Raw genomic sequence first — 19,781 nt, 5'->3', positions numbered from 1 at the left:
GTTGTTTTCATACAGTTTGTCTCAACTGGGGATCAATCATTTTCAGCCCAATTTCTGCAAAATTAATTAATCTGAGTAAAATGATTTTTTATTAGACAATAGACTGAGGTGTGATTCAAATGATTAATTAGAATTGACAATGTATAAGTTGATAGTTTGTTAACTGGTAATTTCTCTACTACATTATTCATTCATTATTCATTGAGCTCTTAGGAGTCAGAAACTATTCTAAGTATTTCATGTGGAGTTAGCCCTTACATTTAGTTCTTAACATAACTCTATAGGATAAGTACTGTATCATCCCAGTTTTACCCAAGAACGACCTGAGATTCAGAAAAGTTGCATAGCATGGTTGTGGTTGAGCTGGGATTTGAATCCTAGAAGTCTGCCTCCAGAACCAGACCAATGGTGCTCCTACTGATTTAAATTTTAAATTGCATGTAGGTGAATATGTATAGATGTCTTTGTGTGTGTTGCACATGTGGATATATTTGAGTTCCAGCTTAGAGATTCTCTGCTAATTTGAATCATACAATATCACTTCTTTAGAAAATAAGCATCAGTTAGAAACTTACCCTTTTCAACTCCTGAGAACCAATATATGCACAGAAAGAACTGGAGCAGTATCCTAAGAAGTTTTTGTCATCCTGTAAATGAAGGAGAGGGAAATCCTTATTTATGACTTGGGATGCTGAAGATCACTGGATCACACAGCAAGTGTAAGACATGACTAAATATAAATACTGATATTCTTCTAAGTAATTTAAAAGTTGCTCCAATAAGTAATATGCCACTTTCAAAGGCATGCAAAAAAAAAAAAGTTTTTAATTTTATCTAATACAGTGTACTTTTCCCCCTAAACTTAAAAATGCCCTTTATTTAAGACTTGACGTTTTCAAATTTACAAGGTGATGGGTTGCCAGATTTGAAGAAAAAGAAAACTGCCTTGTGCATTCAAAAAATAAAGCAAGCATCATAATTTAAATCTATAACATATTAGCACAAATTTGAGAGAACAATAAATTCCAGTGTTTCAAATATATGACCATTCTACACAGGGCCCTGAGTTCTTTTTATTATTTTTTTTCCTTTTTCTTTTAACAGGAAAGTGGTAATATTATAGGCATATTAACATAAGAAAATTCTATTTATTTTGGCTTATACACTCTGTGCTTTGCTTCTTGTTTTTAGTCTATTTTAAAATGAATCTCAGGGTGTATAGACATAATGCATTCCTGCTAAAAGTCCTCTTTTAACGTCCACATCTGAATTAAATCATAATCATTCCTCCAATAGCAACAACTGTATGTGAGCTCCAATGAAGGGATTTCCCAAGTGTCTCTGCATCGCTGCCACATCTATGGTACAGCCTGTGCTGACTGCTGCCTGGCAAGGGACCCTTACTGTGCCTGGGATGGCCATTCATGCTCTAGGTTCTACCCAACTGGGAAGCGGTGAGTACCAAACATTCAGCTGAAAGACAAAACTGTTGTTGCCAGATACTCCACATCATTAGAAAAAATGCTATTGCTGTATTCTTTTAAAATAGCACTAGAAGTAGTAGCTATGTTTAGCATCATATATAGTTATTGAATGAAGTAAATGGCTATAGTTTTAACTTGAAATTCTCACAGATATGTCAGAATACAGTACTTTGGAGACATTTATTTCTCCTCTTAAAGCTCCTCCAGCAACACAATTTCCCCCTATGACCCAGCAAATTTTTTAAGCAGTATTTAATGTTTTCCACATTACCTAATTTTTTGTATGCTTCTGTATATCATTAAATCCCACCTTCTTAGGGTTTCCCTGTGCCATTTAATTCTCCAATGATCAGATGTTTGTCCTAGTTCAGGACATTGTTCCAAAATGGGTACACTGAATTGCTTTCAGCACCTTGGTGACATGCTCTTACCTCTGAGAATGGGAAGTGCTGGTCAGATTGAGAGAAAAAGACAGTCTGAGACTGAATGCCATTATCCTAGCAAAGGCTTAGATGAGAAACTTAGAACCAACTAGTACCCAAGTTGTGACACCAGTAGTGACACTGATTATAGAACAAAGAATATGCAGAATTTAGGGTCAGCCAAGATCAGAGCTATGGGTCAGTCAGGGTGATTAAGGGGGTGATATTTGAACAAGGACCTGAGTGTGATGAGGAATGACACCAAGTCATTATCTGGGGGAATAGCATTCCAGAGAGACAGAAGGACCAGAAATCCTTAAAGCTGTAGTTTGTCAAGATCGTTCAAGAAATAGCACCACGACTAATGGGACTATCATGGAATGAGAAAAAGGAAGGGTAGAAGGAAAATGAGCTCAGAATGGCATATGACATAGGATTTAGTAAGTCACTGAAGGCTTTTATAGAGTGAAATGGAAAACTACTGAGGGCCTTTGAGCACATGAATGATTTTTTTTTTTTTTAACATTTGGTTTGAAAAGCTCATCTGGTTGGGTTTGGCTGGGATTGCAGCCCTGGGGTAGGCAAGGGATGGGAGGAGAGGAGATAGAAGTTGCAAGGCAGTTAGGGCACTGTACCTTCAGAGTGAGATATAAGGAATTCTCACACAGGAATGATAGACGTGGAAATTGCACAAGGTCTGATTTGGGGTAGAGCTCAGGTAGAGAAATAGAAGACTCAAGAATGAACCAAGTTCTCAGAACTGAGCATATGCAGATGTAATTTCCTGAGAAACAGAAGACCAGGGGAGAAGCAGGTATGTGGAAGGAAAGATGATGCTAAAAGTATCTATGAGATATTCAAATGGAGAGGTTGAGTAGACAGTTAGAAATATGAATTTGGAATACACAGGTGTGGCCTGATCTGGATAATTTGAAAGGCTTTTGTTTTTAAAGACATGGAACGTGAAGAGAACTCCTATTCTTTAAACCAGTAGTCCTTAGTATCTGTGTTTAAAGACCTGTGTTCTTCTGTGTCGTTTTGAGATTTAGGCAGGAAGTTTCTAGCCTCTTGATTTCTACATAGAATTTTTAGACCTCATTATCCTGAGATTTTCTGTTTGCACTAGACTGGAGATCTGAACTTGGACAAAGTATAAGGAAAGCAAATTCCAAATGTAATCTCAAATAAATTATTTTTGTAGTCATTGCTGGTAAATTTTAATCATATTTGTTTTATACTCCCAATTACAATAGCAGTGATATTTAAAAATTATTACCATAACTGTTTCTAAGGTAATATATTTTTCTTGAGAAAGAGTTATAAAAATTGGCATATCTAATACCTGGAATGCAATCTTCTATCTATTAAACAGATTTAAAGCTAAAGGAAGATGAAGCCTCACACTTTCTAAGAAAGAAAGTGCTATGAGGATCACAAAGTGAATCTTATCATGTTCCTTTAGGCTTATCAGCCTCTCCTGTAATGTAGAGGAATTGGAGATTGGTACTCTTTCCCTGCAAAACTTCCAGACGTAGGGTTTGGCAAACAAGCATTTTCATTTAACAAACAAAGAACATTTCTCAAGTAAAATTTCATACTATATATAAACTATCATTGCATATTTGAGATTTTTGTTTACATTTTAGACATTTAGATTTTTGTTTACATTTTAGTTTCTGCTAAAATATGAGTTGACTCATTTTTTCTCTTATTCTCCTTCTAATTACAACCTCAGTAATCCTTTCTCAGATGCATATGTAAAGGTAGGTTCCACATTGTCATCCTAATGCCACAAATTTGATCTTGATCATGTCCTTGAAATCAATAAAGAGCTGAAATTGTCTTGCAATTTTTAATGTTGCGATGTCATGCCTGGTATGAAATCAGGTATCACAGAAAAAAAAATTCAGTAAGGTTACAGGGTACAAAATCAACAAACAAAAACCTATACATGACTAATGAGCTATCAGAAAGAGAATTTAAGAAAACAATCCCATTTACAATTGCATCAAAAGAATAAAATACCTAGGGATAATTTAACCAAGGAGGTAAAAGACCCCTAAACTGAACTATAAGACATTGATTAAAGAAATTGAAGACACAAATAAATGGAAAGATAATTGACATTCATGGAGGGGTAGAATGAATATTATTAAAATGGCCATACTACCCAAAGGAATCTGCAGATTCAATACAATCCCTAAGAAAACTCCATTAGCATTTTTCATTGGATTAGAACAATCCTAATATTTGTATGGAGTCATGAAAGACTCCGAATACCCAAAGCAATATTGAGAAAGAACAAAGCTGGAGGCATCGTGCACCTTGACTTCCAACTATATTACAAAGCTGTAATAATCAAAACAGTATGCTATTGTCATAAAAAAAGACACATAGATCCACATGATCTATGTGAGAGCCCAGAAATAAATCCATACATATATGGTTAATTAATTTACAACATAAAATGCAAGAATATACAATGGGGAAAGACAGTCTCTTCAATAAATGGTGCTGAGAAAACTGAGCAACCACATGCAAAATAATGAAACTAGACTACTATCTTACATTATAGACTAAACTTAACTCAAAAGGTTAAGGACTTGAATGTAAGACCTGAAACCATAAAACTCCTAGAAGAAAACATAGGCTTGAAGCTCCTTGATAGGTCATGATGAGTTTTTAGATATGATTCCAAAGGAAAGACAACAAAAGAGAAAATAACCAAGTGGGATTATGTCAAACTAAAAATCTTCTACACAGGAAAGGACATCACCAGCCAAATGAAAAGGCAACCTACTGAATGAGAGAAAATATTTGCAAACTATAAACCTGATAAGGGGTTAATATCCAAATATATAAAGAACTTATACAACTGAGTATTCAAAAGACAAGCAATCTGACTTAAAAAGTGGGCAGATCGGAATAGGCATTTTTCCAAAGAAGACATACAGATTGCCAGCATGTCGTGAAAAGATGCTCAATGTCACTAATCATCAGGGAAATGCAAATGAAAACCACAGGATCTCACCTCACATCTGTCAGAATGGGTATTATCAAAAAACAATAAATAACAAATATTGGAGAAGATGTGGAAAAAAGTTTTGATGGGAATCTTAATTGGTGCAACCACTATGAAAAACAGTATGATGTTTCCTTAAAAAATTAAATATAGAACTACCATATGATCCAGCAATTTCATTTCTGGATATTTATCTGAAGAAAACAAAAACAATAATTTGAAAAGATAGATGCACCACCATGTTCACTGCAGCATTGTTTTCAAAAGTCAAGACATGGAAACAACCTAAGTGTCCTTCAACAGATGAATGAGTAAAGATATAAACACACACACACACCACACACACACACACACACACAGGCACACAAGAATACTACTTTGCCATAAAACAGAATGCAGTCTTGCCATTTGTGAAATGGATGGACCTTGAGGCCATATGGTGAGTGAAATAATTCAGAGAAAGAAATATAGTGTATGATCTCACTTCTATATGGAGTTTTGAAAATAACAAAAAACCAGGCTCATGGAGATAGAGAACAGATTAGTGGTTCTCAAAGATGGGGTAGGGGATAGAAAAATGAGCAAAGGGGGTCAAAAGGCACAAACTTCCAGTTATAAAATAATTAAGTCATGGAGATGTAATGTACAGCATGGTAACTATAGTTAATAATACTGTATTGCCTGTTTGAAAGTTCATAATAGAGTGGTACATCTTACAAGTACTTACCGCAAGGAAAAGAATTTTATGACTACCTATGAGAATAGATGATATCTAGACTTATTGTGGTCATTTCACTATATATCAATCATATATTATATATATATATAATATATATACTTTTTAAAATTGAGAAATAATTGACATATAACATTATATTAGTTTCAGATATACAACATGAATGGGTGTACACCTGAAACTAATATAATGTTATATGTCAATTATTTCTCAATTTAATAAAGTATAAGCAGGAGGGAAAAAGTATTATGGGTTGAAAGAGAAGGTAGTATTCATTTAAAGAGCTATCAGAATCTCTAGCAGTGTCTTAATTCTATAATTAAAAGCTGAAAAATCTCTATCATTCTATCTTTCTATCTTTCTATAACCTATCTTATTCCTTGGCCTACTCTCACCCATCTTTGGCTAGCACAATGAAAGTTTCATTACAAGTATCTATATTGTTTAACTTCTCAAAATTATTTTAAAACTTAAACATATACTGAATGCAAAAAGTGTTTGCTGAATTAACTATTTCCTAAATTCTCATATATAATATTGTTAAGTGATTATATAATAATAATAAAAATGATCACTTGTATTTTCCATACTAATTTTCTTTAATAGTGTTAACTTACCTATTTTATTTCGATTGTGCTCTCTACCTATCTGGAACACAAAGATTATGTGGAGGAGTTCATAAGAATGAAAATCAAAAAGGTGTCCTTTACATGGAATAAGAATTACAATGATACTTGGAAATCTATGGAGTATATATATTTTGATATAATAAAGTTGTTAAATATCATTGGCTCTGTAGTTTCTCTTTTTTTTTCAAGTTTGCTTATGGTAAATAATACAAGCAATTTTCTTTTTCATTCTCAAGTATCATAAATATTTGTGCATTTGTACCAAATACTGCAATTTAATCTGAAATGTTATTTATTTTGGATTCAGACATGCACTTAGAAATTTTATTCTAAGACAGGATAATCAGTTCAATCTTCAAGTAAATATCTGTTTTACATACAAGAACAAAATGATTTCATTGTTTATCTGAAGGATTATACTATAAAGAGGAAAACATTGGAAACTTGAGCTCAAATCCCAAACCTACATTCACATATAATATTACTCTGCCTACCAGCTTTTGCAATGCTATATGACTATCCTAAAGGGATTCTACAAATATATAAAATGTCAGATAGCTGTCTTGCTGATCTCATCATTTAGGCCAAGCCATAATGATTTTTTTTCTGTACAGACTGTCTGGAAGCTATGTAATCCCATAAATTTGGGTTCCCCAGCTATGCAAACCATAACATAGTACTGGTCACAGGACAATCAATTTAACTATTGTGAGTGATAGTGCTTCCCTAGATGGCTGAAAATGACTAGTTCAGCCATAAGAACTCTCACATGGTGCTCATATAATATCGTGTACTCACAAGTTGATTGGTTGTAAATAATGCCGTGGCTTGGAAATATAGCAAATGCAATGTGGTGAAAAGCTGATATAGGGATATAGGAGCTATTCTAGAATAAAGCATGAATTGTATTTCCTGAAACAAGAGTGACTTCCACTAGTGTATGTGTGTGTTGTTGTATTAGAAATTAAAATTGAGGGGCGCCTGGGTGTCTCAGTCAGTTAAGCATCTGCCTTCGGCTCAGGTTGTGAGCAGGGATTGAGGTCAATGTCAGGCTCCCTTCTCAGCAGGGAGTCGGCTTCTCCCTCTCCCTCAACCCCTCCCCCATTTGTGCAGGTGTGCTCTCTCTTTCTCCCTCAAATAAATAGATAAAATCTTTAAATATATTTTTTATATTTTTATATATTTCTATATAAGTATATAAATATATATTTATATATATTTAAATCTTTAAATATATATATGACATAAAATTATATACCTGTATTTCCATAGAGAGATTTACATGAACCGTTGAATACACAAACTATTATTTGTTGTAACCTTAAAATGATCTTTTTCACTATTGATGATTTTGAGATTAGTTTCACTTTGTAAATTTAATAATCTTTGTGACATTTTAATATTTCTGCTCTTCTCACTGAATGTTATAATTTATCTTTAACGATAAAAATATTGAGACTTAACAGATGATCTAATTAAGTCATATGCTCATTTATATATACTTCAAAGCCTTGATAGTAAACAATCAATGTATCCCTATATTCCCGATATTTGAAGAGTAGATCTTTTCCTTTTCTCTTTCTTTCCCTCTCATTAAAGACTTTTATTTATTTATTTAGAGAAAGAAAGCACATTCAGGGGTTGGGAGGAGAAGGAGAGAGAATTTGAAATAGACTGCACTGTGTGTGGAGCTTGCCACAGGGATTGATCTCACCACTAGGAACTGTGACCTGAGCTAAAACCAAGGGTCAGACCCTCAACCAACTGAACCACCCAGAGAGAACTCACTTTCTCTCTCTCTCTCTCTCTTTTTAAGATTTTATTTATTTATTTGACAGAGACATAGCAAGACAGGGAACAGAAGCGGGGTAAGTGGGAGAGGGAGAAGCAGGCTTCCGGCTGAGCAGGGAGCCCGATGCAGGGCTCAGTCCCAGGACTCTGGGATCATGACCTGAACTGAAGGCAGACACTTAACAACTGAGTCATCCAGGTGCTCCTCACTTTTTCTTTCTTATAACGATCTTCATACCCATGATTTATTGCTAAGAGAATTTCAGTTGCTTTATTTTGTTTTGTTTCACTGTGTAATACAATTGAAACCAATATATGTATTAGTTTCAATTGTATATTCAATACTATATATATATAGTATATACAAAATGTATATATATATTATATATACAAAAATACATATTTTGAATATGAATATTTTGAATCTAAGACTCAGAAAATTAATTAGTATTAAAATAATTTAAACATTGATTTAAATAATGGCCAACTTATAAAGAATGTAACTGAATTTTGAAATGCTTAATTGATGATATATAATAACTAAAATGCAATGAGTGAACTTTGGTCCTGACTAAACTTTTTTTTTTTTTAAAGATTTTATTTATTTATCTGACAGAGAGAGACACAGAGAGAGAGGGAACACAAGCAGAGGGAATGGGAGAGGGAGAAGCAGGATTCCCACTAAGCTAGGAGCCCGATGTGGGGCGCGACCCCAGGACCCTGGGATCAGGACCTAAGCTGAAGGCAGATGCTTAATGAGCCACCCAGGCACCCCCTAACTAAACTTTAAAAAATCCATAAGGGATGTTTAGAAGACAATTAAGGAAATTTTTTTTTTAAACATTTTATTTATTTATTTGACAGAGAGAGATCACAAGTAGGCAGAGAGGCAGGCAGAGAGAGAGGAGGGAGCAGGCTCTCCACAGAGCAGAGAGCCCGATGTGGGGCTCGATCCCAGGACCCTGGGATCATGACCTGAGCCGAAGGCAGAGGCTTTAACCCACTGAGCCACCCAGGTGCCCCCAATTAAGGAAATTTTAACATAAAATATGTATTGTATGATATTATGGAATATTCATATATTTAGCATGATAATGATACTGTTGTTATGTAGGGAAATCAGAAGATTCATGCTGAAGTATTGAGGAATGAAGCATTATGTCTGCAATTTATTTTCTAAAGATTTTCATATATGTGCATAAAGTATATATACAACATAAAACTTGCATGTTAGGGGTGCCTTGATGACTCAATGGGTTAAGTTCTTTGCCTTCAGCTTCAGGTCATGATCTTAGGGTCCTGGGATGGAGCCCCACATCAGGCTCTCTGCTCAGCAGGGAGCCTGCTTCCTTCTCTCTGCCTGCCTCTCTGCCTACATGTGATCTCTCTCTTTCCGTCAAATAAATAAGTAAAATCTTAAAAAAAAAAAAAAAAAACTTGCATGTGAGAGAAAAAATAAATGTGGCAAAATATAACAATTCACGAATCTAAATATGTCAGTATTTAGTGTACTCATACATCTACTCTTCTGTAGGCTTGATGTTTTTCAAAGTAAAAAGTTGAAGGAAAATTCTTATTCTAGTAAATGAACAATTTTGCTTAACTGTGTATTAAATGTCTATTTTCTATCTCTCAATCACCTGTTTCAGAAAAGTTTTAATATAACAGGAGAGTTTTAGGAAATGTTGACTTTTCTGAGAAAGCCATATTTATTTAAAAACAAAATTATAAGAAAGAAGATGCCAGTGATTTTATACTCTAGAGGTTTTTATCTTGGAAAATTTTTGATGAATGTCTCTAAACTAAAATTTACACTATTCATTTGGAATCTAGCATTTACCCAGAAAATGCACATAATAAGGATTTCATAGCCATTCTATCACCAATAATAGGGAAGGACCGAATTAATTCAGAATGAAAACAAGGTGAAGTACCAATCCTATCATGAAGGTGGTGAATAAGAAATGTCAGATAGTGGTGCCAGATAAGCAGACCTCTTTTTTCCTTATGAAAGCTTGGGCAATTAAAAGACTGTGAAATTAAAAATGCAATCTTTTAAATGTGGTATAATTGGCAATGTTAATTCTAAGTCAGTTTTATGTATGTCTTTGCACTTATAGGAGGAGCCGAAGACAAGATGTGAGACATGGAAATCCATTGACTCAGTGCAGAGGGTTTAATCTAAAAGGTATTAAAACTGAGCAAGGGTCAAACTTGGTAAAGAGTCACAGTGCTCCAGGTCACATTTCAGGGAGGGAGACCTCATTATAATTCACTTCTTCTTTTTTAAGGAAAGATTATGAAGATTCTTGGTGTTCATATGGAAATTAAAAATTAAACATATTTGTATGTATAGTAGGAGAAACAGAGGTCCGTGAATACAGAGACCTTGGGTGTTTTAGTTGGTTAGGAATTTCACATAGATATCAGTTACAGATTTTCCAAGCTATTATTTTTTTTTCTGAAGAAACAAAGCTATTGTCTTCTCTCTTAAGAAAAAGTTGCTTTTTAAAAAATTTAAATGAAAATTTAAATTTTTTTTTAAAATTTACCATTTTAAAGTGTACAGTTCTGTATCATTAAATACATTCATAATGTTGTGCAAGCAGCGCCATATCCATCTCTAGAACTTTTTCATCCTTCCCAAGTGAAACTCGATACCCATTAAATATGAACTTCCCTCTTCACCAGCCTCTGGAAGCCACCATTCTACTTTCCATCTTTATGAATGTGACTCTTATAAATACCTCTTATAAGCGGAATCACACAATATTTAACCTCTCGTAACTGCTTATTTCACTTTTTCTTCGGGGCTCATTCATGTTGTAACATGTGTCAGGATTTCTTTTCCGTTGAAAATGGAAAAAAAAATTTTTGTATGTATAGATCACATTTTGTTTATTCATTTATCACTAGACACTTGGATTGCTTCCAATTTGGACATTATAAATAACCCTGCTCTGAATATGGGTGCACCAGTGCCTTGGTTTTACAATTTATAACCATTCCAATACTTCTGACAATCCTGCTTGTGTCTTATGATCACTCGAACCCATTTCTTCCCATTCGGCATAAAGATCCCATGGTATTATACTTTCCCTACTAACCTTCTCCCCTCCACCTGAACCCCACCAGGGAAATTTCTTCAGGCAGAGCTCTCTTTGTTCACGAAGGTGCCATAGACCCACTGTTGCTAACAATTAACACCAAACTTCTACTGCTAATATTTTTGAATCTGGGCCTTTCTTTAGTAAAGACTGATATTCTTATTACTAACTACATGAGCTATGAGAAGAAAATTCTGACATGTTTTGCTTAGTGGTTCTATACATCTAATTGAGGGAATAAATCCAAGTTACCATTTCTCTATTTACTGAGTATTTTATAAATATGTGTGCCAGTTCTAATAGTAGTTACAGTGGTAGAACTGTCAGTGGGGTTAATGATGAATAAACATGGATGTTGGCTTTGTGTCAGAATCTGAGTTAAGCACTTTTTTTATGGAATGTCACAATTAATGCTCAAGACACTATACCAAAGTAAGGTCTATTATTATCACCATTTTATAAATGAAGATGCTTTTCATATCTAAGCTACCACATGATTTTACTACATGCTTTTCCTGAATTAAGAATTTCAGTGCAGAACCTATATGAAAACATAATCCATGTTTTAGAGCCAAGTAAAACTGAGACACAGAAGGGTCAAGTAAGTTGTTGAAGGCTACACAGTCAGTCTTGGTGAAATCAGAATTTTACCTCCAATACCTCTGATTGCAAAGGCTGTGTTCTCAACCATAACTTCCCAATGCAGCCACACTTGGCTTTCTGACTTTCCTGATGCTTCTGGATTCCATCTATATTCCACTGAGTGTGGATGAACCTGACTTTAATAATGCCTGACACTTACTAACTCTTCAAGTAGGATGTGTTTCCTAATAATTTACAGCATCAGTTTGCTCAACTCTGAAACACTGAGAAAACCTAACTCATAAGGATACTGAAATAATTAAATGTTCAAAGTGATATTAAGGACATTCCTTGGTTTAGAGTACTTCTTGAATAAAAATCGGTTCCCTTATGTCTTTCTCTCCTTTCCTTTAGGTTAAACACAACAGGTAAACGATGTGTAATAGTCTGCTTGTTAAATGATTAAAGATTGCCTTTTGGATACTTTATAGGTAGTGACAATTTTATAGAGCAAGAAACATATAGGAGTATATGTTCTGAGTTCTCTCTCTCATTTTTGCTTTTCAGCATATAGAAATGCAGCTGAAATTGTTCAGTATGGAGTAAAAAATAACACCACTTTCCTTGAGTGCGCCCCGAAGTCTCCACAGGCATCCATCAGATGGCTGTTACAGAAAGACAAAGACAGGAGGAAAGAGGTGAGTAACACACCACAGCAGCAATCAGCCAGGACTTGGAAAGACATTTGATCACCATCCCTTGGTGAGGTTCAGATCAAACGGAAAAAAAAGGCATATGAACATCCTTTTATGTCTTTGGGATGACAGGTGCCACTTCCTTTAAAATCTTTTGTCTGCAGAGATGATGAATTAATTAGAAATCCTTGCTGCCTGTTCACCTCTATAATACGGTGATTGAAACAAGAGCTTGGACACTCAAGACAGGGGAATTGATATGAGGAAGCATTCGTAAAAGAAACAAGATGTGTGCAAAACCAGACGCCAGGTTCTCACACAGCAGCACCTTTGTGTGATTCACAAGATAAAAGGGGGCTTTAAAAAAAGTTCAGTTTTTCCTCAGTAAGAAATTACACTAAGCCATAATTTTTATGGTAAGGAGCATTTTTCTGCTATGTGGTAATCTGTTTCCTTTGCTTTATTATCCACGACTCTAGGGTTTTGGTTTGGTAATATAGGGAATCATTGTTTATGGGACTGTTGCCTTTATTTAGTGATATGGAAAAACAATTTTTCAAAGAAAAGAACACTGACATTAACCTTTCACTGATCAGAAAGAGCTGTTTTAAAAGGGAAGCATTGTAAAACAGCTTAGGGTGAAATATTATAAATTATGAGCTCCGTAATATTGATCTCATGTTGTACTGACAAATGAGAGGAAGAAGAAGAAAAATATATATGTATATATATAAAGCCTTAGGGTAGTCTAAAATGTAATGCTATTAGCAGTGTCTTAAAATCTGATAGAGTGAAGAGGGAAATGGAGCCTTCTGCATTTGGGTGTGTCTTTCTGCTGTGGGTAGTTTGGGTACTAAGTATTAAGTTAATTGGAGATATTCAGAATGGATACAATCCCAAGCTATAGAACACAGACACTTGCATCAAAGTGACTGAAATACATGTTGGCTCCATATAAGAAAATACTTTACAACTCAGACCTGCCTGTCCGAAGACAATATGAGCTGTTTAGGAAATTGTGTGTCCCCTGTCACCGGACTAGTAAACCATAGGCTGATGTCCACTTGCATAAGCAATTTAACCATCTGGAGGCAAGAGGAGCTAGATGAACTCCGGGGTTCCTTCCTGCCCCATAATTCTATGATACTAATCAAATATTTTTGAACATTTTTATTAATAAAAAAATTGTTTATTTAAGATCTCTTTTCTTTGCCACAAAAGTCTGTCATCAAAGAGACCTTGAAATTTCTATAGTCTAATTAATTTTAAATTCTTTTCAATGGATGTAAATGGTAATACTACTTGCCTTACTAAGTAACCTAGAGTAGAAGTCATATTGTGCGATGATGATTACCACACAGAAATGAGTTCTTAGGCCAGAGCATGTGACAGGGTTATAAATGGTCCTTCCTGAGAAGTTCTGTGTGTTCGTATGTGAATTGGAAATCTAAAGCTCAAATAGGGATTACCTAACATGAATAAAATATTTTCCTTTAATTCAGTAAACACTTAAAATAGAATAGCATGCAATAAGTGAAAAAATTTTCTATTTAAATTAAAGAAAATGAATACATGCAAGCTTGAATACATGCCACAGACATTAATAAATTAAATTTAAAATGAAGTGAGTTATAGATTTAATGACTGAATCTCCTTTGCAATATTTCTGACGTTTTATTTCAGAATGCTCAAGAATGTAGACTCCATTATTACTATCTTGCTTTTTCTTCTATAGCATAAGAATGCTATAAGACTATGAAAAAATTAACTATAATTATGCAAATCTATTATATCCAGAATTACAGAGCACAATTCCACTCATTCTTAATTTAGTTGAACAAATTGTTACCATATTATTAAATTTATCCTAATTTGTTATCTGTAGTTTAGGCAAACACATGCATATGTCTTATATTAATGATATATAAATACTGAAGACAAGTCATAAAAGCTCATGGACAAAACTGTAAGTAGTTCGTATTGAATAGCATAAAGTGAAACCTGAAAGATCTCCTTACCTTCACTTCAATATTTATTCATCCTTCTAGAGTATGAAGCTACTAAGAATTATATATTCAGTCATAATGTATTCCTCCATATATTCCCCATCATGTTCCTATTTTTGTCTTTCTCTCTCTGTCTCTCTCTCTGATGTACACACACACACACACACACACTTCAATATCAGTACATTTGGAGCTAACTTACTTTTCTTGGCTACATACTATTTCACTATATGACTATATCTGTTTCTTTAAGACTATCTACTACTTAAGCTTATTTTTCTTCTTATAAAAAAAATCATGTAAATGAACATCTGAACACTTGTGAGTATATTTTCTGTATGAATTCCTAGAAATGAAATTTCTGTGTCAAAAACACGTTACATATATTTATAAAATTGGCCTCCAAATTTTTTCCTAATTTTGCACACATAGAAAAATCTTCCTTTCCTTTTGTTTCTGAGTGCATTTCTACATGATTGAAACTATTTTTGAGATACCTTCAAACTTTAAAAATTAAATTAACATCAAAACTTCGCTTTATACATTTCAGTCCCTTCTTCTGATCTCCCTTTTCTAGATCTGTTCTATTATCTTGTTTCAATATTATACTTTGCCTTTTTGTGCTTTTTTCTGGAGGAGGGCATTACTTTTTAACTAAAATAATCTATCTTTGATTTTTTATTTCATTAATAATTAAATACATATTTATATAGAAATTAACGCCTGGGTGGCTCGGTGGATTGAGCCGCTGCCTTCGGCTCGGGTCATGATCTCAGGGTCCTGGGATCGAGTCCCGCGTCGGGCTCTCTGCTCAGTGGGGAGCCTGCTTCCCTCTCTCTCTCTGCCTGCCTCTCTGTCTACTTGTGATTTCTGTCAAATAAATAAATAAAATCTTAAAAAAAAAAAAATTAACCATTTAGAAAAACATTCCTTTATTTTGATTTGGATTCATTCTCCCCCCACTCCCCACCCCATGAAAGAACAATTCAGAGTCCCCATGTCAAGGAATTTCTTACCACTTAGCTTTTTAGTCTGTTCATTGATAATACTATAGCTGGAACTTTAAGAAAGAAAGATTGCATACATTTAACTAATATCTAGCACATGAGAGTTTTTCCAGGATAAGCTTGTAAAGTAATTAAATATTAACCTCACAGTTTTATATCACCTTTCCTTGGAAAGTAAAACCATTTAGACTTAGAAGATGATAGCATTTCAGCTTATTTTTAGTCATTCTTTAATTTGGGATAATTGGAAAAAACCCTTGATAGTGTTCAAAACTCTGCCTCTGCTTATATAATTTTTTTCAGGTTTTCAGTGAAGTAATAAGTGTTTGCATTTTTAGTTAGGAGAAAATTCATCATTGAAAAATGGTAACATTCAACCATTTAACTGTGGCTTCATGATTCTACTAATAAGAGAGTATTTTTGTTGCAATTAAAGGCAAGAACTCCAGGACAAAAGAGATATTTTAAATTATTCTGTGAATTTTATTTTATAGTTGATTGTGATTCACACTCCAAATGCAACCAAAATTCTGTGCCTATATATACCGAAACCACTTCTGTCCAAAGGGAATGAACTTGAAGCTATTTTTGGTAATATGGGTGATAACTTCACCCTCCCTTTAATAGCTTCAGTGCTCCTGAAACAAAATCTCTTGTGCAAAAGAGGCAACCGAACTGACCAAACATTTGTGTTCACTAAGAAGGAAGCTAATAAGTACTTGATGCTTTCCCCAAATTTGAAAGTCCAGAGATACTCTGTATATGTTGCTCATATCTTTTTAGAAAACATAGACTCGGGTTTGGGATCTTTGATGAGTCTCTCTTTTAGGTCAAGCTGAATGAACGAATCATAGCCACTTCACAAGGACTTCTAATCCGCTCCGTTCAAGATTCTGACCAAGGACTCTATCACTGCATTGCAACAGAGAATAGCTTCAAGCAGACCATAGCCAAGATCAACTTTAAAGTTTTAGATTCTGAAATGGTGGCTGTCGTGACAGAAAAATGGTCCCCTTGGACCTGGGCCAGCTCTGTGAGGGCTTTACCCTTCCACCCAAAGGACATCATGGGGGCATTCAGCCACTCAGAAATGCAGATGATTAATCAGTACTGCAAAGACACTCGACAGCAACATCAACAAGAAGAATCCCAGAAGATAAGAGGGGACTATGGCAAGTTAAAGGCTCTCATCAATAGCCGGAAAAGTAGAAACAGGAGGAATCAGTTGCCAGAGTCATAATGTTCTCTTACTTGGGGCTTATGCTTCCAGTAAAGAATGGTCTGTCTTCAATGATCAAATTTTGAGCAAAGAACCTTGTGCTTTACCCATGAGAAATTCCTGAGAAAGATGTAACTCACTCCTAAAGTGAATATTACATGAACTGAAATGAGCATGCATTTTCTTGTATGATATTGACTAGCACTAGACATGTCATGATCCTCATGGTGCATATAAATATTTAACTTAACCCAGATTTTATTTATATGTTTATTTCCTTTTCCTTCAAATGAATGTGGTGGCTATAAAACTAAAATTCCTACATCCCTTAATTGAATGATGGCCATAAACCCTGTGATCTTCCTTCCTTGCCTTAGGGGTTTAGATTTGGAATTGTCAATGATTTTATATATGGAAACAAATGCCAAGTTCACAACTTTTACATTGTAAAAGTTGTATAAATATATGTGATAGAGTAGTCGTCAAAAGAAATGTAGACTAGGTACAAGTCAAGGAAGAGTGCATCTAAAAGTTGTACAAAACATGAGTGATTCATACAGAAAAATGAACAGCTTATATGTTTCCAGTGAAATACATTAATTTTTTTTTATTAAAAAAACGGTCAGTTGCTGGTATCTGTTATTGATCTTTGTTTCCTAGTTTTAAGAAGATAAAATGAATGACCTTCACCGTAAATATTTTGATTAGAGTTATGTCAGTGAAGCATTTAAGTTTATATTCTTATGCTATCATCTTCCAAACAAAAGCACTTTTTTTGGAAGTTATTTAAGTTATTATAGAATCAGAGAATATAATCTTACAGTGTTTAATTACTGTTTATGTTCTAATTTTCTAGTCTGTGTGGTAAAGTAAACAATATAAGAAGAAAAAGATGAAATATCAAACTTGTATATGAGAGGTAAAACTATCAAAATGGGGAAAATAAAGAAATGCAATTTTATGAAAAGCTATTTATAAAAAATGTGACTAGTTTTTACCATCAGTGATTAATTTCAATAATTAAGTCTCACATTTTTTTTTTGGTTTACCAACCTCAGACATCATATGATTTTTAAGTCACCAGTTCTTTAATGATGATCTTTAGTGTGTGCTGCCGGGGTGCTCATTTTGTGAAGAACTGAAAAAAATTTGAATATGAACAAAAATAGACATACTTTCTTTTGAAAGAATGTTGGTGCATTCTGTTCACTGGTTATAAATACAAATGTGTTAAGTTTTGTAATGAATAAAATAATTTCCTTCTAATTATATGTTTGGGTCATTTCATTAGAAAAATTTGTTATTGAACCTTTTGTTCCAAATAGCAATTAGATGGGAGAAATATGAAAAAATTCTTTATACTATTATGTTTCCTTTTGAAACACAAATTTGCCTTTGAATTTTATTTGCTTTTAAAGAAATTTTCGTGTTTCCCAGCACAAATAGAAATTGCATCATAGGCCTATTCAAAAATCTAGTACAAAATTTTATTTGTAGTTAATAGTCCACAAAGAAGGTAAGGTAGACTTATTACCTTTTTAAGCACCATAGCATAAAAACTTCAAGAACTAAAATCATTGTCAAAATGAATGTAACCATTGATCAGAATCTAAGAATATGACTTACTATTTAAGTGGTGATAAATTATGATATTATAAGAGGCAACCTCAGTGGGGGCAAACATAGCAGTTAAAATATACAACATTAATAATGTTCATTCAAAAATAAGCTAATAAATAAAAGCTATCTTCCAAATGTATATGATTCCGAATTACTCTCTAAAGCTGTTTATTTATACAAATATTTTGCTTGCTATGTGCCCAAATAGAAATGTTTGTCAATGGAAGGCCAAAGCCAACTTTATTGTTTATGGCCAATATGTTCTATGTACAGAGTTTAAAGTAAAATTGTTTTAGAGTCAGAGGATAGGTAAACTACACAGGTCCCCTTGCTTCATGTAAACACAAACTGATAGACAATAAGGGTGTTTAGTTTTGTAATATTATTTGTGCTATTTAATACCTTCTCTTTAGAACATTATTCAGTTGTATATACTTTTATTACTTTTGTTTTAAAATTATAGAAATTCTTCTTCAACATAACTGCCATATGTGAAGAAAATTTTCTTTCTCCAAAATAATGTCAACATATATTGAATATTGGTGGTTAATTAGCTTTATTTTGTGTAGTTTGACATTTCAATGACTTAATACATTTTCCATTTATATTGTACATAAAATTTCTTAGGAATGCACTTTTTTCCCAAAGTGTAGGTTTGTGGATAGATTTTAGCATGATGAAACTGTCATTACGGTGAATGTTCACTCTGTGAGAAAATAAATTAAATGTAATTAGTACATTAATATTTAATTGGATATTGAGAAATCATTTGCCTGGCAAAATAAAATGTGTTAAATTCCCCAAGAATGTCTTCAACTTTTCTTTTTAATGATGGATATATAATTGCTTGTTGACAAGAAAGAACCCACTGAATCTTATAATTTTTAAGTTGTATTTCTTTATTTATTTATCTATCCATTTTTGTAAAAATAATGCATCTAGCTATTTCTAAATTCAAAACTTCTAGAAGAATATACATGGAAAACTCTCCTTGTACCATTATCCTTCATTTATTCAAGTCCCAACCCCAGAGACATCCAATATTGTCAATTTCTATGTGTATTTCTGTGTTATTTTACATATTCGCAAACAAATTCATATCTGGTTTCTCTTTAAGAGGCACTGTACATGCATTCGTCTCCATCAGTAGTTATTCATACTGTGTTGTGACTAACAGTGGAGGCAAGAAGAAGTATAGTTTAGGCGTGCTTGGGCTTTGGAGCCAGACTACCTAGATTTGAATCCAAGCTCACTGTCTTGGAAAAGTTATTGTATTTTTCTCTGCCTTAGTTGTCTGCCCAAGTTCATACCTGCAGAGTGTTGGAACAGAACATATGATGCAATAACTCTTCAATAAATGTCTTAATACTTTCCTTATTTAGAAAGTGACATCCTGCTAGAACAGGAAGGACTCTTCCCATTGTGTTCTGTGTCAAGTTAAATGCCAATGACCCAGTTGGG

At 33.8% G+C, this 19,781-nt stretch overlaps 1 protein-coding gene across 1 annotated transcript in view; it reads left to right on the top strand.

Moving 5' to 3' along the window:
• The window catches only part of SEMA3C (semaphorin 3C), a 174,732-nt gene extending 155,608 nt beyond the window's left edge, over window positions 1–19,124 (top strand). The window contains exons 15-18 of the mRNA XM_044245906.1: window positions 1,297–1,454; window positions 10,205–10,272; window positions 12,341–12,471; window positions 16,311–19,124. Of these exons, the coding sequence (XP_044101841.1) occupies window positions 1,297–1,454; window positions 10,205–10,272; window positions 12,341–12,471; window positions 16,311–16,721 (768 nt within the window). The 3' untranslated portion in view covers window positions 16,722–19,124. The remainder of the gene's footprint in view (window positions 1–1,296; window positions 1,455–10,204; window positions 10,273–12,340; window positions 12,472–16,310) is intronic.
• The last annotated feature ends 657 nt before the right edge of the window (window positions 19,125–19,781 follow it).

Source organism: Neovison vison, chromosome 4 (assembly GCF_020171115.1).
Source record: "Neovison vison isolate M4711 chromosome 4, ASM_NN_V1, whole genome shotgun sequence".
Taxonomy (NCBI): domain Eukaryota; kingdom Metazoa; phylum Chordata; class Mammalia; order Carnivora; family Mustelidae; genus Neogale; species Neogale vison.
This window is presented reverse-complemented; position numbering and strand designations above follow the sequence as displayed.